This window comes from Streptopelia decaocto (genome assembly GCF_964273445.1).
Source record: "Streptopelia decaocto genome assembly, chromosome: 6".
Classification (NCBI taxonomy): domain Eukaryota; kingdom Metazoa; phylum Chordata; class Aves; order Columbiformes; family Columbidae; genus Streptopelia; species Streptopelia decaocto.
Window position 1 is genome coordinate 8,480,604 of NC_138660.1, and position 24,118 is coordinate 8,504,721.

Consider the following 24,118-nt stretch of genomic DNA (forward strand, 5'->3'; position numbering starts at 1 on the left):
GTTGTGCAGGGCTGCGCCCGTGTCCCACCGGGGCCGCGGCCACCGCGGGGGGCAGGGAACCGGGTGAGGCGGGGGCTCGGTGCCAGCTCAGGCGGGCGCTGGATCCGGTTGTGGTTTGGGGGCTGCAGGAAACCGGGGCTGAGGGTGGATGGGAGGAGGGGGCAGAGCTGGGGGCCCCCTGGCAGCCCGGGGAAGGGGGGTTGGGACCCGGGAGGGGTGCCGGTGTGTCCAGCCCCGGTGCACGGCGACGTCCCGGTGCCGGTAGCAGCCGGCGGGCCGGCCATGTCCGCGGTCCCCGCTCCCCCGGCGCCGGTGCAGACGGACCACCCCCCCGCACCCCCCGCCTCCCACCGGGGCGGCCGGCGCGAGGCCCCGCCCTCGCCTTCCCCGCCACCAGGTGGTCCCGCCCCTGCGGCCGGGGCGGCGCTCGAACCTCGCTGCGACCGGCGGCGGCACCCAGCGCACCGGGCAGGGCAGGGCAGGGCGGGCCGGCGGCATGAGCGCCGGTGGGGAGGGGGCAGGTGAGGGGCGCGGGGTCGCCGCCCCGGGAGGACCGTTCCCCCGGGGGGGGCTGCGCTCGGCGGGGAGCAGCCCCGTACCCAGCCCCGGGTCTCCCGTGCCCGAGGAGGTGAGTGGGGCGGCGGGGACGGGAGAGGTGGGGGGGCCTCGGGGGGCGCCGCGCGTGTGCTGGGGGGTGCGGGGCTGCCACGGGATGCGGGGGTGCCCGCGGGGGAGGGGTGGGGGGTCGTTTGTGAGTGCCTGTGTGCGGGGGGGGGGGACTGCTTCGTCTGTGCGTGCGCGGGGGGGCCTCGTGTGTGTGTGTGTGCGCGCGCGGCGGGGGGGGTCGTGCGTGTGTCTGTGTGTGCGCGCCCGTGTGTGTGTTCGGGGGGGGGGGTCGCGTGTTTTTACGCCGGGGAAGTTGTGTTTGTGCATTGGGGGGGGGGGGGTTGAGTGTCGAGAAGGACTTTGCGTGGGGGGCCGCTCTGTGCGTGGGGGTGCTTGTGCCTGCGGGAGGCTTGGGGGGGGGACGGGGGGGCGCTGTGTGTGCGCGGGGGGGCTCTGTGTGTGTGCGGGGGCTGTGTGGGTGTTTCTGTGTGTGTGCCCGCAGGGGGTTGTGCGTGTGCGAGGAGCCCTCGGGGGGCGGCTGTGGGCGCGGGCGGGGGATGGTGCCCGGGGAGGGGGGGAGTGCGGCGCCGGGGCGCGGAGTCCGTGGGGGTGCGGCGGCGCGGCCGGGAACCTGCGTGGCCGGCTTGCTCCGCGGCGTGTGCGTGCCGGGGCGGGCCCAGGGCTGGGGGCTGCGGGGGTGCCGGGGTGCGTGTGACCGGGGGGGGGGGGCGTGTTACGTGCCGGTTCCGGGAGGGGGGGTCCGTGCCGGTGCGGTGTTGCTCGTGCAGGGGGTGTCCGCGTGCGGGGGTGGGGTCGCCCCCCCGGCGGCCGGTCGGGGCAGGACCGGGAGCGCGGCGCCATCTTGGGAGCCATCAGGTGCCCGGCGCGGGGACGGGCGGCGGCCGGGGGGGCCGCCCCCTGCCCTCCCCTCCCCGCCGGGCCGCCGCCGCCTCGCCGCGGGGGGAGCCGTGCGGCCCGGCCCCGGGGTCTCCCCTCGGTCCTGGGGGGGAGATGTCTGCTCCCGCATCCCGGGCGCGGGGCTGGCTGTGCGGGACCGGGTCCCGAGCGGCGCCGGGCTCTTCCGGCTGACCCGGGAGCAGCCGGGGAACCCCAAATCGCCGGTGCCCTCCTAGCCGGCGCCTTCTCCCTCGGGCCTTGAGTCAGCCGGCTGTGGGCGGGGGGCGCGGACATCCCCATCCCGGGGCTCCCGAGCCTCTGACTCACGCTCTGCTAGGCGGCTGCTCTGCTTTCTGGGTGTCCCATCCTGTCGTCATTGTGTCCCCCCCCACCCCCCTCCATGGTCAGGGTTTTAAAGGGAAAGGCTGCATCTGTTGAGCCAGATGATGCAGATGGGTTAGGGGAAGGATGGATGTTCGAGTGACCTAAATATTATGTGCTTGTATAATTGCCTGGTGGTCCAGGGCTGCCTGCCAGGGCCAGTTGTGATGCTCAGCTCAGGTAGGGGTGTCCAGGGAGTTTAATCAACACGTGGCATTTGTTACAGCCATTGCAGAAACGACAGAGAACCGTCGAGGATTTCAACCAGTTCTGCACCTTTGTTTTGGCCTATGCAGGCTACATTCCCTACCCTGAAGAGGTAAGACTGATTCCTCTGGGCTTCATAATTCTCTTCCTGGAGGGTCGTGCTCCATCCCCAGCCTCTTCCTCCTTACCCTGAATGTCTGTGCTGGGATCTTTCATGCTAGTCCTGCATTGTCCTCTCTTGCAGAACGAGCCCTGGACCCACGGAGGCAGCATGAGTCCCCAGAACAGCACAGGGAGCACTCAGGACAGCGATAGCTGGGCCTCGTCCCACTCCTCCGACTGCCATGTGCTGGTGGATGACGGGAGGAGCAGGAGTGCCATGGCCAGGGGGGCTGTGGACAACAGCCTGCTCATGAGCTGCCCTGCCTTCCCCACCGGCTTCTATGATGTCCGGCCCCAGCAAACCAAACGGAAGAAACCACCAGCAAAGAAACTCATTTTGGATCAGGAGGTGGAGAAGAAGGTGCCGCTGAGCATTGGGAAGGGCTTTGGGGCAGAGCAGGACGGGGTGAAGGAGCTGTCTGTGCTGGAGGGACAGGTGCCTCCTGTGAAAGAGCAGCTCTTGGAGCCTTCCCTCGACCCAGCTGGGGACTCCCAGCCCAACTCCCTCCTGGAGGAGCTGATGAAGGAGGAGAAGGACTGCATGCACGGAGCACAGGGGACCGAGAAGCCAGCAGGAGATGATCCTCAGCTAAAGGAGCACGACCTCTGCTCTGGAGGGAGGAAAAGCCCCAGTTCTTCTAGTACCTTGGACCAAAGCGAAGGGGAAGATGCAAGCAGAGGGAGCTCCCAGCTTAGCGGTGAGTGCCCAAGGGAGTGCAGAGGGCCCTGTTGTGCTGCAGCCAGTGCCAGATATTGTCTCTACGTCAGCTGGAGCCACCCATGCTGGTTGCAGGGAGAGCCTGTCGGTGGCCCAAGCCTCTCCCAGCAAGGGGACTACCCTCTGGACCTGGGAGGGCTGGAGAGCAGGGGCAGGGAGCTGGCCTGCTCTTTGGCAGCTCTGTTCTACAGACCAAGCGGAACAGACCTGAAATTAGTCTGAAGTGAGGTGTAGGGCTGTCTTGCTCATCTGGTTTTTATTTTTCTCTTCTTTTTAATTTTTTTTTCTTTTCCTTTTGCAACGCCAGCAGTCGAATTTGCGGCAGCTCCCAACACCAAAGCAGAAGGTGAGTGGGGGGCTGTTCCATTTGACACCACTGGAACCGGCTAGTTTGGCTACAGCCAGACCTGCCACTGGTAAGGTGGTTTCTGACCGGTGTCTCTCTCCCTGACCAGATGATGATGCCTGGGATCTGATCACCTGCTTCTGCCTGAAGCCCTTTGCAGGGAGGCCCATGATCGAATGTAACGAATGCGCTACCTGGATCCACCTCTCTTGTGCCAAGATCCGCAAATCCAATGTGCCTGAGGTTTTCATCTGCCAGCGATGCCGCGATGCCAAGCAGGAGATTCGCCGCTCGAACCGAGCTCGGACGGTGCCCCGCAAGCGCTTCTGTGACTGAAGCTCCCCCAGAGCAGGGTGGCCGGGGGTCCACTTTTTAAACTGAAGACTGTCGCCCGGTTTGGCTAGACAATCAATGCACAGTAATGGCAGGGGAGAGGCTGGGCTGTCCCCCTTGCACTTCTGACTCCTGGAAGCTGCCATGCGTGTCCTCCCTGGGGATCGCATTGACCACGGAGCTCAGTTGCCCCAGAGGTGTGGGGGGAGAGGAGGGTGGTCCAGCTGCGCACTAGGTCACTTGGAAACATCTCTGTCCTCGCACGAAGCTGGCTCAGTGCCTTTCCCCCCGGGCAGCCGAGGAGAACCTAGTCCAAGTAGTTTTTCTGTGGTGTGGTGGAAGCTTACACTTATCCCAAGGTGTGACTCCCCTTCCTCCTTTTTCCTCACCGTTTTCCTTTCCTTGCCTCGGATCTTCAGGTGGGCTGCGATGGCAAAGCCCCGGTGACCCAGGTTCTCATCCAGCAAGTAGGTGCAGCCCAGGGTGAGCTCCTTCCACATGGTGTGCTGCTCGCCAGGGCAGGAGGGGAAGGGACATGGGTTCTGCTGACACCTGAAGCAGACTGGGGCTCCTCATCTTGGGGGTGTTGGTGGAGCCGTCCATCTCTGGCTCATTGGCCTTGTAGGCTACACAGGGGAGGTCCTTCCCCTGGCCCATGGTGCTTCTGGTTTCATTTGCTGTGCCTGTAGCCCCACGATACTCCTGTTGGGTCAGGAGCAGCAAGGCATCATCCAGCAGGTGATTACAAAGGCTGTTCTTGCAGAGCAGCCCTCCTTGGTTCACGTTCTCCAGTTGCACTGAGGTCTTCTATGTGAAGGGGGGTGGGATTCCTGATAGGAGACTGAAGTTCTCCTCAGGACTGGTCATGGCAGGGCCAAGAGCCCTTTGGCAGGAGCGTGCTCTGGTTAGCTTTCCATGTTTTTCAGTTTGAAACAACTGAAGCTTGTGGCTGTCTCCTGCCCACAGGCCTGTCTGGTAGAGCATCCACTTAAACACCAGACAGATGCCGGGATGGAGCTGGGAGGGCCTTGTTTCCCAGCACTCCCTCCATCACAGAAGCCTGTTGGCTTTGGGTTTTGTTTTTGTTTTTTGTGGACATGAAGAGTGGAATCTGATGATTTGTCAAGAGTGGGCCCTGAGCCCCTTCTGCTATGCAACTGCTGCTCCAGAGACACGGAACGTGCCCTCTCCAGGTCCCCCGTTAAGTTTGGCAGTGGAAGGCATTTCCCTCTCCGTGTCCCCTGTGCGTGGTGTGTGTGTGTGTGTGATCTCCTCGGGCCCCACGTGCACTAACTGTTGGATCCCAGCTCCTCCTCACAGCCCCTCCAAAGACCCTGGCCCATGTGCCTTCTGCACTTTCCCTGGGGGACACAGACCCCGCTCCTGTCCTGGTGACACTTGGCTCAGCCCCTGGGGCACCACTGCCTGCAGCAGGGAGTGGGACAGGCCCCCCTTGCCAGTCCCCATGACTACGGTTCTTAACTGGGTTCTTTCCTACTTGCACATCTGGTTACTGCGGGACCACAGCTGGGGGCAGGCGTGGGGCAGCCCCCTGTCACTCAGCAGTCCCCAGGCTCGTCCCTGTGCCTCTCTCCTCTTGTGGAAAGCCTGGGCCCCGAAAGTGCTTTATGTTTTTATAGTTACTTTGTATTGATATGTAAATTAGCAATTTTTGGTCCTTGCCCTGTGGAGTGTGGCTGGAGTCTTATGTATATAATAAAGTACTTTTGCCATAATGGTGGTGGCCTTGGGTCTCGTGTCCCTCTGGAACCCAGTGCTCCCCTGTTCGCTGTGGCTGGGAGGGGACCTGGTGGGGGATCCCGCTTAGCCCTGCTGTCCTCCTCCCCATTGAAAGTAATAGGACATAGTGACAGGACAAGAGGAAGTGGCCTCAAGTTGTGCCAGGGGAGATTTAGACTGGATATCGGGAAAAAATTCTTCACATAAAGGGTTGTCAGGCATTGGAACAGGCTGCCCAGGGAAGTGGTGGAGTCACCATCCCTGGAGGTGTTTAAAAGGCATTTAGATGAGGTTCGTAGGGACATGGCTTAGTGCTAGAATTAAGTTAGGTTATGGTTGGACTCAGTGATCCTGAGGGTCTCTTCCAACTGAAGTGATTCTATTCTATGATAAACACCACACTGTACAAACAACAAAGAACAAGCAAGGCCAGTGTGAATCTTGTATTTAATAGAGCAATAACAGTTGGAATCAATGAACTGGAGGGTTTTTCCAACCCGAATGATTCTATGACCACCTCCCCACCCTGCTGCAGCACATGGGGATGTTCCACAGGGAGGTCCTCTGGAGTTGCACAGGCTGGGGGACAACTTCTTGGATGGGGACCATCTTCCCAGGGCTGCAGCCAACTCATCGTGAGCATCACAGGTTACTCCAAAGAAGCAGCAGGTCTGCCAGCTCGGGAAGGAAGGGCGGCCACGTGTCCTCACCGTGGCTCTTAAGGCACAGCACTATTTAGCCCAAAGCCTGTGTTTTGCTCTTGGGCTCTAAGAAACCTTCCCTTGCTCTCTCTCTGCTCTGGAGTGAAGTTATGGTTTAGTCCTGACAGCAGTTTAGGTGCCAAAGGATCCAGTTTTCTCCATAAAGTCAGTCTGTGGTTCTAGCACAGAGGTATCACTGGCTTCTGCAGATCCAGAGGTGTGCCAGCTTCCATCAGATGGGAGGTGAAGTGAGGGGAACAGGACATCAGAGGCCAAGCGCTGCCCTGGTTGGGGCAGGAAGAAGTCACTGTGGGGACACCTACCAAAGCAGGGTCCTGCTGATACAGCATTTCAGTCCTGAGGCACTTGCATTGGGGCAGAGGCAGCGAATGGTCCAAGAACAGCAGCAAAACTGGGCTTAAATTCTATGCTAGGGGCCAAAGCTGGGTTTGTGTGGCCAAGCGAGCATAAGGGGAAGGAGGCAGGTGGGGGCTGTCTACTCCTCCTTGGCCCAGACAGAGCCGCCTGCTTTCTCCTCCAGGTGGGGAATCACTGCCTCGGTGTAAAATTTCTCCAACTTGGGCACCGTCTGCCCCCAGAACTCGGCATCGAACTCCACGGGGACCACGGCCGTCTCCTTGGTGGTGTGCACCACAAAGTCGGCCCGCTGGAAGCCGGCAGCCGCCAGCTGGCACTGGACCTGGGTGAAGTAGGCGTGATCCCTCTTCAGGGCGTAGGAATCCCCGTTCACCTCCAGGCAGAAGTCCTTGTCCTTGCAGGCCTCGCGCACTGTCCTGTTCCTGTGCTTATAGGGACACTTCACCTCCAGCAGCCCCAGGGTCTTCCCCGTGGCCGCCTCCTTGATGATGCCATCTGGGCTGGCAGCGATCCAGTTCTTCTCCCGGTCAATGAAGAGGCCGCAGTCCTCCACCCGCACCGGGCTGCCCACTTCCCGCGACTTCAGCTGCTCGTAGGCCTGCACGGCCACCTTCTCGTTGCGCAGCCCCCAGGACATGGCTGGCGTCTGCACCCCGGGGCTGGAGCTCACCACTGCTTTCAGGTAGGACTGGGGCACCTCGGATGTCTTGCCATTGGCAAACTTGCTGTTGGCGATCCTGGGGGCCACGGAGGCGGTGATGCGGTTCTCCCGCCACTCGTACCACTTGGGGTTGCTCCGCTGGCCACGTGTCTCCTTCTCCACCCATGGAATGTCCTCACTTTCCAGGGGGGGCAGGAACCATCCACAGGCACTGCTTGGGTCAGCCTCAGGCTGCTGCTTCTGTGGACGAGGGTTAGGTCTGGCTGCACCGGCAGCTCCTTTGGTATCAGGTGGCTGCTTCGGGGTCGCAGGGCAACTCCTGGTGGATTCTCTGTGCTGGTCCCTGGCATCTCCTCGGGCTCCACGAGATGCTGCAGGTCTTGGCTGAGAGGAGTCTGGCTTTGTCCCCTTGCCCTGGCTGGGGCCGGCAGCCGGAGAACTCCTAGATTGGCTGCCGGCAGCTGGAGAACTCCTGGACCGGCTTCCTGCAGCCGTGGCCCTGGCCCTGGTGGCCGAGGTGGAAGGCGGTGGCGCAGCGGGGGTGGTTTTGGAGGCAGCTGTGGCAGGTTGAGGAGATGATGTGCCTGCGGTCTCCTTCCTGGGTCTCCCCATCGTTATATGTCAGAAGGTCTGGTGCTGTGGGTATGGAATAAAGTTGAATGCACATCCCCAAAACATAAATTTGCCTTTCTTTGGTACTTGTCTCTGCCTGCTCCAGGATGCTGGCACCCCCTGCCCGTGCAGCTCTGTCCCCCTGCCTTCTCTGGGGTGACACACCATACTGGGATGCTGGCTGGTTCAGCGGTGCTGGGGTGCTTGTGCATCCCCCCATTCCCGTGAAACCCAGCCCTGCGTGGGGCCAGGGCTGCAGCCCCCCACCGCCTGTGCTCCTGCTCAGCAACCCAGGGAACAGGGCAGGGGGACAGCAGGGTCCCCTCGGGGCCACCTCCGCAGGGGACAAGGGAGCACACCCGCAGAGCGGTGCCCGCACGGGGACCGGGCGGGCTCCCCGAGGGCCCATCACCCGGCCGGCGTGGGAGGGCGCGCCCAGCACCGCCCCGGGGCGCCCCACGCGTGCTCTGCGGCCGGGACCCTGCCCGGTGCCGCCCGGCCTCACCGCTCCGCCGCCGCCGCTCCGGAAGCGCGTCCCGCCCGCACCACGTGCCCGCGGGGGCGGCGGCGGCCCGGGGACGCGGGGGGAGCGGCGCTGGGGGCCGGGCCAGGCTGCGAGGGTCCGACCGAGCCCCCCGCCGCTCCCCGCTAGAGGGAAGCAGCCGCTCGGCCATCCTCGTCCGCCGGGGATCTGCCCGGACTTGCCCGGTCCCCGTCCCGCTACCCCTTTCACTTCTGGTTCCCTCCCGCATCACCCCCGCGCTCCCCCCACGCAAAGATGATTTTGTTCTGGGCTGGGGTCGAGCTCCCGCAGCTCCCACCGCGCCCTGCCCTCCCTCCCCCGGGCCTTTCGGGCTGGTTTCTCTTCCAGGTCACCCCGTTCCCTTCTCCCAGCCCCGTCTCTCCAGCCTGACTCCTCATCCGCCGCCCCTGGGAAGGGGCTCCGGCGCTGTGCGCCCCATCCCTGCCGGCAGGCAGGGGCCCGAGCCTGGCAGGAGCGCAGGCACAGCCCACCCGGCACCCAGCACCCCGCCTTCGCCCCCGGGCTCCCGTGCGAAGGGACGAGCTGACCTGACCAGACTCCCCGGTGCTGCTGAGCCCCGGCTGCTGCTGCTGCTGCTGTCACCGGGCTGATCCGAACCACCAGGGTCCAGCCCCAACCCCCGCGCAGCTGGGCCTGCCTCAGGGGCGTGGGAGTTTCGGGTTCCTGAAACCCGGGGAGTTTCGTTTTCAGCAGCGACCTGGTGCTGCCACGGGGTGGCTGCTGGCGTTTTCGGCTGCGGGAAGGAAACCCAGCAGCCTCCAGTGCGTGTGCTGGGATCTGCCTGTGCCAGCGTCATCCCGGGAGGGTTTCGGTTAAGTCTGGGCAAGGAGGAGCGCTGGCAGCTTTCCCAGCTCTTTTCCCCAGGGGTCTCTGATGTCTCCATGAGCCATCTCTATCTCTGCTGACGTTTCATTTCCTGCTGCTTTCTCCTTCCAGCCCGTCTGTAACTCCCTGCAGCTGAGCAGACCAATATTGCACAGGTTAAACCAAGGTGCGCCTGATTTTGACCAGAAACAATATCAGCTTTCCCTTCTTTCTCCATGGCTGCCTTTCTGCAGGGTCTCGTTTAGTTTGTGCTGATTAACGAGCAGCAGAGGGCTGGACAGGATGCCCCTGCCCCTCTCCCTGCAGGCAGAGCCCCTGGCTTTGCAGCCTCAGCTGGCTCCGAGGAGCTGCAGTTGCATAGAACGCGGTCATTCCCAGCCTGACACCGGCTGGTATCTCCCTGGGTTTTGTGTTATTTCCTCCCCCAGCACTCAATTTTCAGGGTTTATCAGTGACTTAGGGCCTGAGAGCATCTGCAAGAGCTTTGCAGTCTGCGCTCTCTCCAGCCGACCCTATCTCTGGGTGATAATTCAGCTCAATAAACCCAGGACAAGGTACAGATGATTTGAGGATAAATATCCTGATTGTGACTGGTCCCTTGGGTGTTATGGCAGCCTCTGGTGAGGGCTGCATGGGGTTTTTGGAGCACAAGGGCATTTAATTGTGTTGGGCTGAGCTGGGACTGTGTTTGCAGGGTTTAACACACGCATTAGCTCAGCACTCTGCTGAAAAGCAATGCTGAGCTCTCTAGGGGTTTATTTATGGCTGTGACGAGCTGCTTTAGGGAAGCTGTGACGGTGCAGAGCGGGGACACACAAGCCTGTTGTTTGATATTAGTGTGAGCACTGCACAGAGCAGGATGGAGCCCATCTGTGTCTCCCTGGGGCTGCCACACATCGCTGACGGGCTGGGGAGGCTCAGCTGCATCCCTGGCGCTCTGCATGCTGTGGTTGTTCGCCTGCCGTTAGCACCGGCGCTGCAGACAGCGTCTGACGCCGGGAGCTGGCCAAGCCCCATCTCCCTGACTGGTGGCACCGACCCAGCGCTTGCATTTGGAAGCTTTTATTCTCTCCAGCTTGGCCTAGAAACCATATCTCAGAGAAAAATCAAAGCTTGCGAGTTGTTGTGGTTTTTTTGTTTTGTTGTTTGTTCTTTTTTTCTGGGGCTGGAGCAGCCGAGGCACTCGCTGTGACGATGGGAGCGGGAGCCCCGTGCACGGTACAGGCTGGGTGGATGTGCTGCGGTACGTGCTGTACCTCCAGTAGCTCGCAGAGTTCGTCTCTGTCATGTGCGGGGGTCATATATAGGTTAGCATCCTTCTCCTGCGGTCATTAATGAAGGGAAGGAGCGCAGCTGCACACTTTAGCTCTCCTCTCTCCCCATGCGGCACAAGCAGGGGAAGCGGCGTGCCGTGGGGCATCCAGCACAGGGAGAAGAAATGGCTCAGCATGCTCATGCAAGCGCCCTGGGGACATGCAGAGTGCCTCTCTGCCAGATAATTGTGTTGGCTGAAGTGCAGGGTGAGGGGTCTGGAGGAGGGAGTGTGTCCCATGCTACTGCATGCAGCAACGGGCGTCTTCCACCAAGATCTTCCCCTTTGGTCCTGCCATCACCTCTGAAACCCATAGTGAGGAGCCAAAGCCATAGCAGCGTGTGTGTCGGCTGGGAGGTGAGATCCAGAGGAGAGATGCTGCTCTGCCAGGCCTCCTCGCTCCAGTGCCGCTCCAAAGTCACCTGCAGAGGCCCAGGGACCACTCACTCCCCAGTGCTGCCTGCTCTATCTGCCCCGGTTTGTGCCTGCGTGGCTGGGCTTCAGGTTCGGTGTGACTGTGATCGTGGGTTTTGTGGTGCATAGGAGGGTGGGGGTTCCCCTCTGGGTGCTCTATAAAAAGAGCTACAGCAGCACTGTCCTATCTATAGCACAGCCAGGGAGCTGCCTGGGAGAGGCAGGGCAGGGATTAGCCCCAAATCTGAGGCTGCAGTGGTGGCTGAGGGATTCCCAGCCCCAGGCTATGAGATCTCCCTGCCAGCACATGAGGCTATACTGGGATTTCCTGACCGTCTCCACCCTCCCCAAGGGGGCTTATTGTCACCCAAATGCTGGGGTCTCCCCAAATCCCCCCTCTTTCCTGCCCTTTGGGGCTGGGATTTCACTGCAGCACATGGGGGCTGATGAGAACTGCCCTGGTGGGACCCCAGGGCATCTGGGTTTGTGGTGGATGCTCAGCATCTGCCTGTGCTTGGTTTTCTTGCAGTAGTCTCAGAGGAGCTGAGACCTTTCCCAGTTAAGCTGGTTGTGACACTTGTGGCCCACAGTATTTGTACCAGAGCTCAGCTGGCTGATGGGGACTTGTGTTTTGCCTTGTGCTTTCTTTGCGGGGGGTGCAAGGGGTGGCTGCGTGTCCCAGGCAGCCAAACCCCATCCTTGTGGATGCTACAGCATTATGCTGGGGTGTCACCAGCACCCAGGTTTGGCTGGACATCACCACTCTGTGGGTGCAGAGCAGCCCACAGCGGTGGGGTCTGCTCTTGGCCAGTGCCTGTCACCCTCTGTGGGTGCTGGCTGTCCCCTGAGATCCCCAGTGCCATCGGTGAGAGCATCCCCCAGCTCTCCCCGGGGCAGCAGTACCAGGGAGTGTGTCTCTTTAATGAGGCTGGGCTTGGAGCAGCTCTGCTGCTGGCACAGGGAGTGAGGGATGGAGCGAGGGCGGTGAAGGAGCCAGTGCCAGAGAGGGAGCCTGCAGCAGGGAGAGGCAGGGAAGGACCGCTCACCCCCCTGGGTACCACAGCCCCCAGCCAGAGGGGCAGGAAAACCCACCCCCAGGGCAGGGGGCTCTGCACAGGGCAAGGACCAGTGGGTGCTGAGCCGAGCCTGCAGCCCCCGTGTCATCCTCCTCCTCCAGGTAAGGGCCAGGGCTGGGGGGGGGCTGGGGCCATGGTGGCCTGGGACCCTGTGGGTATCCTGCAAATTCTGGGTGCCCCAGAGTTGCACATGTGCTGCCGGGACAGCCCTGGATGGCAGGAGGGATGAAAGGTGGGAGATGAGGCAGCAGGGCCACAAAAGTGCTGAAATCACCATCCGGCGTGGATCTGACAGGGCTGGCTCAGATAACTGCTGGAAACGTGCCCCGGGGTGTCAGCAACCGGTCCATTGCCCACACCACAAACGTCCCATGTCCAGGGGAGCAGAAGGACCCTTTTGCAGGGCTGCCCTTCTGGGGTGTGCCCACGTCAAGGGAAATCTGTGGGGCTGGGACATCTTTTGGGGGGTTACCTGTGTTAAGGTGCATGAAGGGCAAGTAACTCCTGTTCCCTGGCATGAGGCTGGGGTTTTCCAGGGGTTTTAGCAGCTCTGGGGAGGAGAGAGCAGCAGCACAGATCCTGGATGCGGTGCGTGTGTTGGGACTCATGTGCATGTGTGCACGCGTGTGTGCGTGTGTGCGTGTGTGTGCAGCAGACTCTGCTCTCTGTTTTGTCTCTCTAGCAGATGAAGCAGCAGTGCCAGCCAGGGCACAGCACCGCAGGCAGGATGCCTGGGCTGGGGACAGCCTTTTGCCCTGTCCCTTTTGCCTGAAGCTGCCAGGGAAATCCCTTTCCCCTCCTCTCCTCCTTTTCGGGCTCTCTGCAAAGTGGCATGCCCCTGGCAGCAGTGCTGTCACCTCCTGCCTCTATGGCCTCCTCCCTGCTCCAGGAGTTGGGATGGATCCTGCTCCACTTCCCCTGTGCCCCATCCCAACCAAGTGATGCGGGGATGTCCTATAAGGGAGGTGGGGGCGGTAAGGTGGGCGAGCAGGAGGGGCATCCATGCCCCCTGGCTCCAGGTGCTACTGTAGAGGCTTGGGCTCCTCTCCTTCCATCTTTGTACCAGTCTGTGCCTCTGTCACCAGTGGAAATTTCCACTGGGTTTGCTGGTGCCAGGGTTGGCCTCATCCTTCCCCAGCACCACGGTGCACCCCGGTGAGGGTGGCTCTAGCTGCAGCAGGTGAAACTCTGACAACTTTGCAGGCAGCTAAGGAGGGTGGGCTGGGCTCAGGCGGCCGGCTTGCTGCAGCAGCCTTGCTAGAAAACTCAACCTGCCCACGGGTGAGAAGAGAAACATTAAGTTATTCTGACCTAGAGAAGAGTTAGCTCCTCCTTGCCTTCACTGAGAGTTCTTTGCTGCTGGCACGGTGAGCCGCCCCCAGCCCTGTTCCTGCTGCAGCCCTCTCTGTATTGGGGATGCTGCTGGTTAAACCAGCTCCTGTGGGCAGCAGGTGGGAAGGGAGGAAGAGGAAGGGGCTACAAAGGCCCTGATGACAATGCTGGGGATGGGGAGGAGGGTGGATCTGTTGGTGATGCCATGCTGGCACCTGAGGACAATTTGCTGTCCCAGGGTAAGAAGATGAAGAGGCTGGAGAGAGGATGTTTGATCTGGTTTTATTCATTACCATGGGGCTTAGAGCCACCAGCATGAAGCGTGGCAGGGCCAGATGGACCCTGTTTACTCTGCAAGGGTAAATGTAAAAAGAAGTGATAAAAAGCAGCCGGGATGGCTTCTCCGGTAAGTCCCTGGTAAACAAGCTGGCAGTGCCCCAGCCAACAGGCAGCACAGCAAATAGCAGGAGCGTTGCTGAGCATTAAGCTGGGTGCCTTGGGAACAAATGGAAGTGCTTTGGGATGAAATCCATCTTTAATGGCTCGATGTGGCTGGTCTGGGGGTGTCCCTGTCTCCAGATGGGTTGGGTGCTGCGGTCAGGGCAGGACCTGGCTGAGGATGTTCCCAGTGGTGGGATGGCCAGTGTGGAGAAAAGCCGGGCTGTGTGTTGCCCCTGTGCCACCCTGTGTGTTGGGAGAGCAATGTGGGGGGCTCACCAGCATCTTGCATGTGGAGTGGAGGGTGGTCAGGACCTGGCGGCATAACCCTGCATTGCCAATTGAGCACGTAAACAGCTCCCCTCCAGCATAATGGACTTATTTTCCTGGGATGCAGCCACGTTGCTAATGCACTTCTGCGCTTCTTGGGGGCTCCTTGTCTCGCACCAGCTGCAGGCTCAGTCCTGGCGCTGCCTCCGAGGCTGTAGCCTCCTCCGCTTTCAGGGGTGCTCTGGGAGAGACACCCTGTGACTGCACGCCGAGGGCACCCCGAGCCTCATGTTACTGCTGCTCGTACGAACCGTTCCTGGGACAAAGGCCACTGGAGCCAGGGGACCAGATGGCCGGCTTGTACCTGGCCTTGTCCTTGCCCGGGTGTGTTGCACGCCGGAGCACCAGGACACAGCGTGACGTGGGGACCTCGCTGCCGTTGGCTAGTGGGTGCCTGGGTTCGGTGTGGAATTCAGCGAGGAGCTACAGACCTGTGTCTGGAGTGGGACCCATGCATACTGTTCATGGAAAGGCAAGACTGAGGCTGACCCAAATATTTTAGGAGAATATTTGATGGCACGGGACGGGGTGACGATAGAGAGATGCTTTGGCTCCAGGCAGTCACTTAGGATGCTGCTCCCCGATGGTTTTCCCAAGGGAAACAGGTGTGGAGTGGGCTGGTGCCCTGGCTGGAAAGCATCCCCGGCCATCTCTTTTTCTGCAGAAGGCTGGGATGCCGCACACATCCATCTCTGGGCAGAGAATCACTCGCCCCGAGGCAAAGAGCATCGTCCCCGAGTGGGGCTCCCCCCCTGCAGCACCTTCCTCTCTGTGCTGCTCTTCAGTGCAGTGCTGACCTTGTTGTTAATTATTAAACCCCCAGCAAACACTGCTCACAGTTTTGTCCTAGTTACACCGTGGGCTTCTCACCCTTCCTTTTTTTTTCTTATTTATTTTAAACAAATTACCCTGGTAACCTCTGCGGGTGGATGGAGATGGGTGCAGCAGATGCTCCTCTCCCAGCCAGTGCAAGAGATGGTCTGGGGAGGCTCTGGAGCCACCAAGCTGCTTTGAGGTGGCTGAGAGATGGGCTGCATGTGGCTGGCTGTTATCTGACCTGTCTAGGAGTCTCTGTTTGTCTGCCAGGGTTTGGGGCTTGTGTGTAATTGCTGCTGTACACTGGCAGTCATTTCACTGCCAGATTGCTTTACCTGTGGGGTGGAAGAGCTTTCTGTGGGCTTTTGTAGCTTCAGACCCAGTTTGCAGGTGGGCTGGGGTCTGAGCAGAGACCTGGGTCCAGGTCCATGTGTTTTGTAGATGCTGCAGAGCAGCATCTCCGGGGGTGGGGAGGGGATGGGACCCACTCCCCCCTTGCAGGCTGGGCAGACGGAAGCAGTTTGCGTGCACAAGCTGCCTCTCGGCAGACCCCATCCCTGAGCACCCAGCACCTGCCTCCTTTCTGCCCACAGCCACTCACCAAGGCACCATGCCGGGCCTGTATTCCCTCTCCTCCTGGGAGGCTTTGCCCCTGAAGAGCTCCAGGGTGAAGGCTTGTGCCAATGGGTACTCCCTAAGCATCACTGCTCACCTTGTGTACACCAACCCCCACGAGGAGCCTGTGGAAGGTAAGGGGGGGGCTACTGGGACTGGCAGGGACCTGGGCTGCCTGCATGGCCCCCTAAAAACACCCGTGTTGGAGAGCGTCCCGTCTCCAGCCCACCTGTGTCCTGGCCCCCAAGCATTGCTCAGTTTAGGGGATGAAGGCGGAGGCCAGTGGTGGTGGGGGAACCACCGGCACCCGTCATCGAGTGAGGCCAGGCAAGAACATTCTCAGTGCTGAGGAACAGGAGGATTTCTTCCTCCAGGTGAACCAGCCTGTGGGTCCTTACTGTGTGTTGCCCCTCACCCGTGGATTTAAATTGCCCTGCCCTTAGCGGTGCTGCCATGGCCAGCTGGTGCCGCAGTGATGCCCGTCCTGGGATCTGCCTCTGGGCTCTCTCCCACCCACAGGCATCTTCATCTACCCGCTGGAGGAGTCGGAGGTGGTGGCCGGCTTCGAGGCGGTGGCAGGCAGCCGACGGGTGACATTCCAGGTCCAGAACCGGCACCGGGCACGGGATTGCTGCCTCCAGTGCGGCCCCAGCCCCAGCCGGCCGCGCCGCTGTGCCAGCGGTGAGTGCTGTGGCACTGGTGATGCTGCTGGGTCCTCCTGGCCAGGAGGCTCTGAGCGAGCAGTGATGAGGTGTGTGGGGATGCGAGGGGCTGAGAGATCCTGCCAGGCCACTCTGGTGCCGTGGGGGGTCTCTGGTGCTGGAGACCTCAGCTTCCCCAGGGCTTTACCTATCCCTTTGCAAGGCCTTCGTTACACCTGCATTCTATTGGCCCCTTTGAGAATAATTAGTGCAAAACAGGGACAGGAGTTGGACTCCGTGATCCTTGTGTGTCCCTTCCAACTCAGGACATTCTGTGATTCTAATTAACTCCCCCTTCCCAACCCTGCACACCCCGCTGACCCTCCCACCATCCCTTCCCTGCCCAGGCCACCTTGTCCTGGACGAAGACACAGAGCGCTCCACCTTCATCATCGTCACGGGCACGCTGTGCCCGGTGGAGAGCCTGGCCGTCACCCTGAGCACGGCGCAGGAGCTGCCCACGCTGCCGGACGGGGCCCTGCGCCTCCGCCTGCCCCCCGTCCTCGTACCCCGCATCCCCGCTGTCCCCGAGAGTGAGCCGGCAAGCTTGTGTGACGACAGGTTGGCCCTATGGTGATTTTCATGGCTTCCTCACTCTCCGCCATCCCGGGGGGGAATGCCGATGCTGGGTGAGCAGGGAGAGGGGTAGGAGCCATCACTGCCTCTCCCCTCACAGCCCCACCAGCTGTTTCGGGGGGCCGGGTGCCCGGAGCCCGCCAACCCCCACGGTGCCTGCAGAGAGCGTCAATGTCTTTCGGGGACGACCTTGCAACCCCTTTCCTTATGAGTTTGCCTTCGAGCTGCTGGTGAAGGGCCCCTGCTTGCTGGCAGGTAGGGGGGCAGCTCAGGCGTTGTCAGTTCATTGGGCGAAACCTCCTGAAACACGGGTGACATTCCCCAGGATGGTGTCCCCCTGGTCCCTCTGTGCTTCTAGGGGGACACAAGCCCCCTTCCTGGGCAGCCTCTTGCACTCCCTACCTGAAAAAATGCCCCTTCCCCATCCGCAGGGCTGAGACGCCCCCCCCCAAGGTCTCCACACATGTGGCTTTGGGTAGTGCTGGATCAGCAGTCCTGGGGAGATGTGATGGATGGGGGGAGGATGGGTGAGGAGGGGGTGCGGGGCGGTGGGGACACACTCCTGGCTGCCAGCCCAGTTAATCCCATTAGAGCTGGCAGGGAGCAGCCACCAACACCGCGCCAGGCTGGCACAGTCACGGAGCCTGGGGGCCGGGGGGTGTGAGGGACTGCCCCAGAGCCTCGTGTCTCCGTAGGGCTGGAGAGCCCAACCCATGCCCTGCGAGCAGATGCCGACCCCTGGGCCAGCTCTGCTGCCACCACCCGCGTCACCCTGGCTGAGCCCCACTGCTATGACAGGGACCTGGAGATCATCCTCTACCCCTGTGGTGAGTGGGGATGGTGCCCTGAGCAGGTTTGGAGGGGATGGGGCATCACCCCAAAAGCATCTGGAGCATCTACCCAGACCCCTGTGGCATGGGGCAGCTCCGAACCCCCTTGTGCCCCCCAGAGCCTCACCACCCCCACCTGGTGATAGAGGATGGCACCATGACGTACCCTGAGTATGAGGCCCATGTCCGGAGCCGCCGGGATTATGCACGGATTGCCAGGAAGGATCGCAGTGGCGAGAGACAGGTGACAGGGCATGGCCACTGCTGGCCCGGCGGGGAGGAGGAGGAGGAGGAAAGGGGACGTGGAGGGAAAGGGGGTGGGGAAGACCTTGGCACAGACCAGGGCGGGTGTGAGAAAGCCCCCGGCCTGCCTGGTTCGCAGGTGGCTTTCGTGCAGAAGCGTTTCCACAAAGACATCTTCCCCAACCCTGTGCTGATGTTGAACTTCTGCCCGGTGGCGGAGGGTGTCCCTGGGGACCTGCAGAACGTCACCCGCGAGGTCCTCTTCCTCATCGACTGCAGCAGCACCATGAGCGGCCTTGACCTCAACAAGGTCAAGGTGAGGCACAACCACAGGGTCCCGTGGGGCTGGGGGTGCTGCCTGGGTGCCTGGTCCTTAGCAGCTCTCCCTGGTCCCCGCTGTCACCCCAGGAGGCTTTGCTGGTGGCCCTGAAGAGCCTCCCATCGGGGACGCTGCTCAACGTCGCCGGCTTTGGCACTGATGTCAAGCCGCTCTTCCCATCCAGTCGCCTCTGCAGCAATGTGAGTGCCGCTAGGCACAGTGCGCCCCCACCCCTCTCCATGCCCCCTCCTGCCGCACCTCAACATGGGCGGGGGGCTGGTGACCCTGGGGACCACTGCGACGCCACTCTCTGTGCGAGCAGGAGACGCTGCGCCGAGCCTGTGAGCACCTCGGGGGGCTGCGGGTGGACATGGGTGGCACCAACCTGTTGGTGGCCCTGGGCTGGGCGCTGGCGCAGCCCCTGCACCACAGCTATCCCCGCCAGCTCTTCCTCTTCACTGACGTGGCAGCGGGCAACACGGGCAGGATCCTCCGGCTGCTGCGCAGGCAGGCCAGCACTGTCAGGTATGGCATCGGGGCCATGAGAGGGTCACGATGCTCTCCATGTGCCCTGGACCGTTCCCACCACTTTTTCCTTCTGCAGCCCCAAATCTCATCTGCACCAACCCCAAGGGTGTTCTTCACCCATCACATCCCTCAACCCCACTGGCTTGGCTTCCCCTGGGGTGCCCCAAGCCAGCAGGCAGTCAGGGTGGCACCTTCGGCTATCAAACACCCCTGCCCAGGCCTTGGCACCAGCATGGCTGTGGCTTTTCATTGCCCAGCTCTCCTGCAGGTGCTTCAGCTTCGGCATGGGCCCACGGGTGTGCCGGCAGCTGCTGAAGGCCATGGCCAAGGTCAGCAGGGGCCGTGCCGAGTTCCTGAGCCCAGCTGAGAGGCTGCAGCCCAAGGTAATGCCCAGGTGTGGATGGGGGAATGTGGGGGGCACAGGGGCTACCACAGTGTCTGATGCCAGCTCCTCTTCCTGCCCCAGCTGATCAAGTCCCTGAAGAAGGCGATTGAGCCAGCCATCAGCGACATCACCATCGACTGGTACGTCCCTGATAGCATGGAGGCTCTGCTCTCACCCACTGAGCTCCCAGCCCTCTACCCTGGCGACCGCCTCGTCAGCTACTGCGTCCTCTACAGCATTGCCCGCTTCCGCGACAGGCGCCCACCGGTACGACTGGCATCGCCCCCGGCATGGGGAGGACGCATGTTACTGGTGCTGCCAACGTCTCCCTGTGCCAGGGGTGTGACGGCAGTGCCCTCTCTCCCCCAGGGCCGGGAAGGGGCTCGCCGAGGCTCCCGCAGCTCAGCCTTGCCCTCCCGGGAGGAGATGCCCAGTCCCGGGGAGAGCCACCCACCGCCCCGGAGCACCCCGGGATCCAGGGATGCCTCCCTGGAGCTCTCCACCGGGGGCACAGAGGCATCAGAACGGAGTGAGTGGGGCCGTGGCGGGGGTGGGGGGCAGGTGTGGAGCCCCAGGCTGATGAGATGTGCACTTGCTGGGCAGGTGCAGATCCTGTTTCGGGGGGAGACATCTGGAAGCGGATTTACCAGCCCTCGTACATCCAGGAGCAGTATGTCCTGACGCACTGCTCCGTCAGCACCAACCGCAGCCAGGGGCTGCTCTCCCGCAGCTCCACCAGCAGCGAGTCCACGGGCTCCCACGACGTGGCCCCTGAGGGCGGCTCCTCAGCCCCTGGCACGGATGCCACCTCCCAGCAGGGCCAAAAGAGCCTGTCCCTCTGTGAGTCCTCCACCAAATCTGCCCCGCTGCCCTCTGCCTCGGCTGGCACCAAGGTAAGGATGCTAACGGGGTGCAAGGGCTCACAAATGGGGGAGTTGCTTCTGGTTTAGCAGGGGGCGTTGCTGTTGTGCCTGGACACAGCCCAGCCAACGGGCTGGAAACTGGAGTGCTGTAGTGTGGGTTTTAAGAAAGGATCGGCTGTGCATGCTGTGAGGAGGCTCCTCAGGTGGTTTTGCTCTACTGGAATGGCACAACTGGGGACAAAGTAGCTGGTCCTCCAGCTCCCCGGGACCGCAAGTCAGCTGGGTGGTTAACAAACTCTAGCCAACTCAAACGCTGCAGAAATCAAGTGAAAATCGCTGGGTTGGCATCAGGTAACAAACCTACCCAGCTGGAGAGGACAGGGTGGGCTGGCTGAGCTCCTGCTTGGCTCCTTCACCCCGCAGCCAGTGCAGCTGGGCACTTCATTAGCGATGGGGCATGTCCCCTCTGCTTCATAGCTGGGTTTAAAACCCAGCCAGGAGGCTGGGATGGGGAGAGGCAGCTCCCTTGGTGACAATGGCCCCGAGGCCAGGCGAGGCCAGCTGTCACCCAGCCCCAGGACACACTCTGTCCCAGTGGCATGGCTTAGGTAACCTGCTCCCGCTGCACAACAGCACAGCTGGTGACCTTTGCTGTCGAAATGTCAAGCGTAAGTGATTTCCCTGCAGCGTAAATGATCCCTCCCGGGCTCCCTGGTGCTGGGGCAAGAGGTGGCATGGGCGCCGCTGCCCTGCCATAGCTTTTAGGTGAAGCTTCTCAATGTGGGGACACCACTTTGTGCTGGGGACCTCATCCCACCATAGCATCATCCAGCCTGAGCAACCCTGCACGCGCAGAGACCCCCACCAGGTCCTCCTGCCTCAGTATCAGCCTGAGTCAGCCCTGAGGGAAGTTTGCAAACTCCTGTCTGGGTGCCGTCAGTCCTTCCCACACGTACGAGGAGCCTGGCAGAGCATCGTCAGTCACCTCAGGAGGCTGCGGGTGCCAGCCTGCGGTGCGGTGGGGCTGGGTGCCAGCCAGCGGCTCCGGCCAACTGCCACCAGGGCCGCAGGTGCCCCATCACGGTTCAGCACAGCCTGGGCTCGGTGCCGGTGCCTTTGCTGGGCTCGCCACCAGCCTTTCCCCGCCACAGGTGCCAGTGACCCTGAGCACGGAGGAGCTGGCGCGGCGGAAGAAGACGCTGGCACGCGCCGCCCTGGCTGGCCGCAGCTTTTCCTCGCCGCATGGGGAGCTGGATGCCCGCCGGCTCTGCCGGGCTCTGGAGAAGGTGTCGCAGAAGAGGAACCAGTCCCTGGAGGGGCAGCTGGACCAGCTGGGGTCCCAGGCACGGCGGCTGCAGCCCAGCACGGTGGAGTCAAGTGCGTGCTGGCTCCTGGTGGGCGAGGGTGATGGGGATGGAGCCGGGTGCCCCTGCCTCGCTGAGCCAATGTCTTGCCGTTGTCCAGATAACCTTCTCTCGCCCACCCACCTGGACTGGGACATGCTGGTGGAGCCCTCCTACCTCTTCAGTGCCTCGCCGGTGCCCGAGCCGGGGGAGCCCAGCCCAGGCAATGCCAGCCTGCCCCTGCGCTGCCAGGTGGTGATCCACGCGCTGCAAGCTGGCAAACCCGTGTCCTGGGAGGTGACAGCATCACTGGAGCCACTGCTGCAGCCCCAGGAGGGGCCAGATTGGGGGGACCCCCTGCGACAGGGGGGCAAGAGCTGGGACAAGCCGCTGCACCGCTTGGCCGCACGCTCTGTCATTCAAGACAACGAGAACGCAGCACAGCGGGAAGCTGAGCTGGAGCAGGGTGGGTGCTGGTGAGTGTCCCCCCCAACCCGGCATGGCCCTGGCATCCCCCCACCTCTAACTGCCTCTTTCTGGGAAGGCTTTGCCCGCAGGTTTCGCTTGAAAGCCGTGCAAACCAGCAAAGCCTGCAACGTGCCTTCCCTCTACACCCGTCTGGTGCCCGTGGACGGTGCCACGCAGGCAGCTCTGCCCGCAGCCCCCGAGGTGTGGGGCACAGGTACGGCTCGGGGGGCTTGGCGTGCTGGGGAGGGGACAGTGAGGGGACTGAGGTGGCACTGTCCTTTGCAGCTGGCTCGGCCAGCCGGCCACGAGCCACCGCGGCAGGGAGCTGGCCCCACAGGAGCTCCTCAGCAGGTCTGGGACAGCAGCGGGACAGAGAGGAGCAGGATGAGGCTCCTATCGCTGCAGGTACTGATCCAGACCCTTGCATCGCCTTGTGCTCCCTGGGGACCTGCCTGAGCACTGGGGCCCTGGGCACCCTCAGCTCCTGGCTCTAGAATGCTGTGGGTGGCCAGGAGGAGGCATCAGTCCCTGCCCCACGCTGTGGGGGGGGACATGGGGAGTCAGAGTAGCAGCACCTGGTAGCAGATCTGTGCCATGAGGGTCCTGGGAGCCCAGGGCCCCTCAGGGCTCTGCTGTTTTGCAGATCGAGATGAGACCCCTGGATCTCCAGCCAGCATCTCCTCCCCCACCTATGGCTGGGAAAAGCCAAACTGCTCCAATGGTGTGTTCGGGTGGATGAGGGAAGGATGGGGGGGGACAGGGGCTGCCCACAGCACCCTGTTGCTGGCAGCTGAGACCTGGAGCATCTGCTGTGCCCTCACAGATGCTGGGGGGCAGGACACAGCTCTGGGTGCACCATGGCCCCCGCCATGCTCAGCTCTGCCCCCCTTTGCAGGGCCCCCAACCAGCCCCTCCACCACCTCCATGGGCTCCCAGAAATCCACAGAGAGCATCGCTGGCTCCAGGTGAGGCTGCGGGGTGGGGTGTGTGGCCCCCAGAAAATTGGCATGTTGCAGGGAGGGACAGTGCCACTTTTCGGATGCTGCAGGTCCAATGCCCTTGCCTGCTCCTGCAGTGTCAAGGGAGATGTTTGGTGCTCCAGTCCCTTCCCTGCAGCAGGCTGGGGTTCTTTGGGAACTGCCCCCCCCTTAATTCACCTATTTGCCTCCCAGGTTCAGCCTGGGCAGGCGCAGGGGGCCCAGCCTGGTGCTGCGCCCACAGTGCCTCAGCCCGGAGAGCGAGTGCTCCAGCAACCACGCCAGCCACGACTACCTCCCGCTGGTAAGGACCCTGTCCATGTCCCCATTCCGCGTTGGGGTGCCTGAGCAGGCACCATCCCTGCTGGGATGAGGCTGAACTGCCCAGGCACCACCCAGCAGCAGAGGATGAAAGCCAGGGGGTGCCTACTCAGCCCTACTGCATCCTTGAATTGTCCTGGGGACCTTTGCTGGCTCTTGAGAGGCGGGCACCGGGCAGTCGCTGTGCCCCAAGGACACTCCTGCAGCCCCCACCGCTGAGTGCTGGGGCTGCGGTGGGTCTGTGCCCCTGCCTGCATCCCCCCGTCACCTGCCCCCCATTGCAGGTACAGCTGCAGCAAGCCCGGGGGCCGTTCCAGCTCACCGAGAGCTTCTCCGAAGTGGTGCAGATACCCCTGGACCGCCTGCGCCGTGCCTCCCCCTATGCCTCCCACCGCGCCAGCCTCAGCCCCACGTCCCCGGGAGCCAGGAGCAGCCCCGAGGCAGCGCCCGGCGGAGAGGAGGGCGAGGACCCCCCCGCAGGCCCCCAGCCCAGCTCGCCCCCGTCCCGCAGCACCTGCTCCGAGGTGCCGAGCGCGGCGGTGTGGGCGCAGGCAGACAGCGGGCACGGCTCCGAGTCCGACACCGGCCCCCACTCAGCCGCCCCCTCCGAAACGGGGCTGAGCTGGCAGGATGCAGGGCCAGAGGACCTGGAAAGTGCCAGCTGGGCCACAGCGGTGGCCTTGGCGTGGCTGGAGCATCGCTGTGCCGGCTTCTTTGAGGAGTGGGAGCTGGTGGCGGCCAAGGCGGACGCGTGGCTGCAGGCGCAGCGGCTGCCCGAGGGGCTGGACGTGGGATGTCTCAAAGGGGCGGCCAGGCACTTGTTCCTGCTGCTGCGGCACTGGGACGAGAACATCAAGCTGAACATGCTGTGCTACAACCCCAACAACGTCTGACGGCCAATAAAGACGCCTGGCTCCACACTGTGTCTCTGTTACAGGCAGGGAGCCAGCGGCTGGTTCAGGCCATGCTGGGGGTACCAGAGCCCTGGGGGTGGGTTCACCCCATCTCAGTCATCTCTTTTTGGGGGGAGCGGACAGAGAACTAGGAAAAGCTGTGCTGGAGGGATCCCTATGCTACATCAAGGTGATTTAAACCTTGAGACAAAGGGGTTTTGCAGATC

The 24,118-nt window shown here is 62.3% G+C and overlaps 3 protein-coding genes across 5 annotated transcripts; 2 read left to right on the plus strand and 1 right to left on the minus strand.

Moving 5' to 3' along the window:
• The first annotated feature begins 471 nt into the window (after positions 1-471).
• Positions 472-5,380, plus strand: LOC309441479 (PHD finger protein 13-like). Of its 3 annotated transcripts, none has more exons than XM_082056166.1 (5): positions 472-628; positions 2,111-2,203; positions 2,336-2,951; positions 3,282-3,317; positions 3,427-5,380. In XM_082056166.1, the coding sequence occupies exons 1-5, from the start codon at positions 497-499 to the stop codon at positions 3,651-3,653; spliced, it is 1,104 nt and encodes a 367-aa protein (XP_081912292.1). In that variant the 5' UTR covers positions 472-496; the 3' UTR covers positions 3,654-5,380. The 3 variants fall into 3 exon arrangements, with proteins under 3 accessions (XP_081912292.1, XP_081912293.1, XP_081912291.1); XM_082056165.1 differs by having other exon boundaries at positions 476-628; positions 3,279-3,317; XM_082056167.1 differs by lacking the exon at positions 3,282-3,317.
• A 438-nt stretch (positions 5,381-5,818) lies between these two features.
• Positions 5,819-9,085, minus strand: LOC309441480 (uncharacterized protein). Its single transcript, XM_082056168.1, has 2 exons — positions 8,814-9,085; positions 5,819-7,766 (listed from the first exon to the last, which is right to left on the minus strand). The coding sequence occupies exon 2, from the start codon at positions 7,740-7,742 to the stop codon at positions 6,588-6,590; it is 1,155 nt and encodes a 384-aa protein (XP_081912294.1). The 5' UTR covers positions 7,743-7,766; positions 8,814-9,085; the 3' UTR covers positions 5,819-6,587.
• Positions 9,086-15,439: 6,354 nt separating this feature from the next.
• VWA5B2 (von Willebrand factor A domain containing 5B2) lies at positions 15,440-23,891 on the plus strand (the record flags this gene model as incomplete). Its single annotated transcript, XM_082055507.1, has 21 exons — positions 15,440-15,578; positions 15,964-16,125; positions 16,493-16,718; positions 16,822-16,976; positions 17,417-17,548; positions 17,671-17,795; positions 17,934-18,110; positions 18,203-18,313; positions 18,436-18,638; positions 18,910-19,024; positions 19,108-19,293; positions 19,396-19,555; positions 19,630-19,919; positions 21,041-21,266; positions 21,354-21,698; positions 21,777-21,914; positions 21,986-22,105; positions 22,344-22,421; positions 22,596-22,665; positions 22,873-22,981; positions 23,283-23,891. The coding sequence occupies 21 exons, from the start codon at positions 15,440-15,442 to the stop codon at positions 23,889-23,891; spliced, it is 3,876 nt and encodes a 1,291-aa protein (XP_081911633.1).
• Between the last annotated feature and the right edge of the window lie 227 nt (positions 23,892-24,118).

Excerpts from the sequence above, each read along its gene's own strand:
- LOC309441479 (XM_082056165.1), top strand. The coding sequence starts at position 497 with ATGAGCGCCGGTGGGGAGGGGGCAGGTGAGGGGCGCGGGGTCGCCGCC. Across the intron at positions 2,204-2,335 it reads ACATTCCCTACCCTGAAGAG|AACGAGCCCTGGACCCACGG; the intron begins GTAAGACTGATT and ends CCTCTCTTGCAG. Across the intron at positions 3,318-3,426 it reads TCCCAACACCAAAGCAGAAG|ATGATGATGCCTGGGATCTG; the intron begins GTGAGTGGGGGG and ends CTCCCTGACCAG.
- LOC309441480 (XM_082056168.1), bottom strand. The coding sequence starts at position 7,742 with ATGGGGAGACCCAGGAAGGAGACCGCAGGCACATCATCTCCTCAACCT.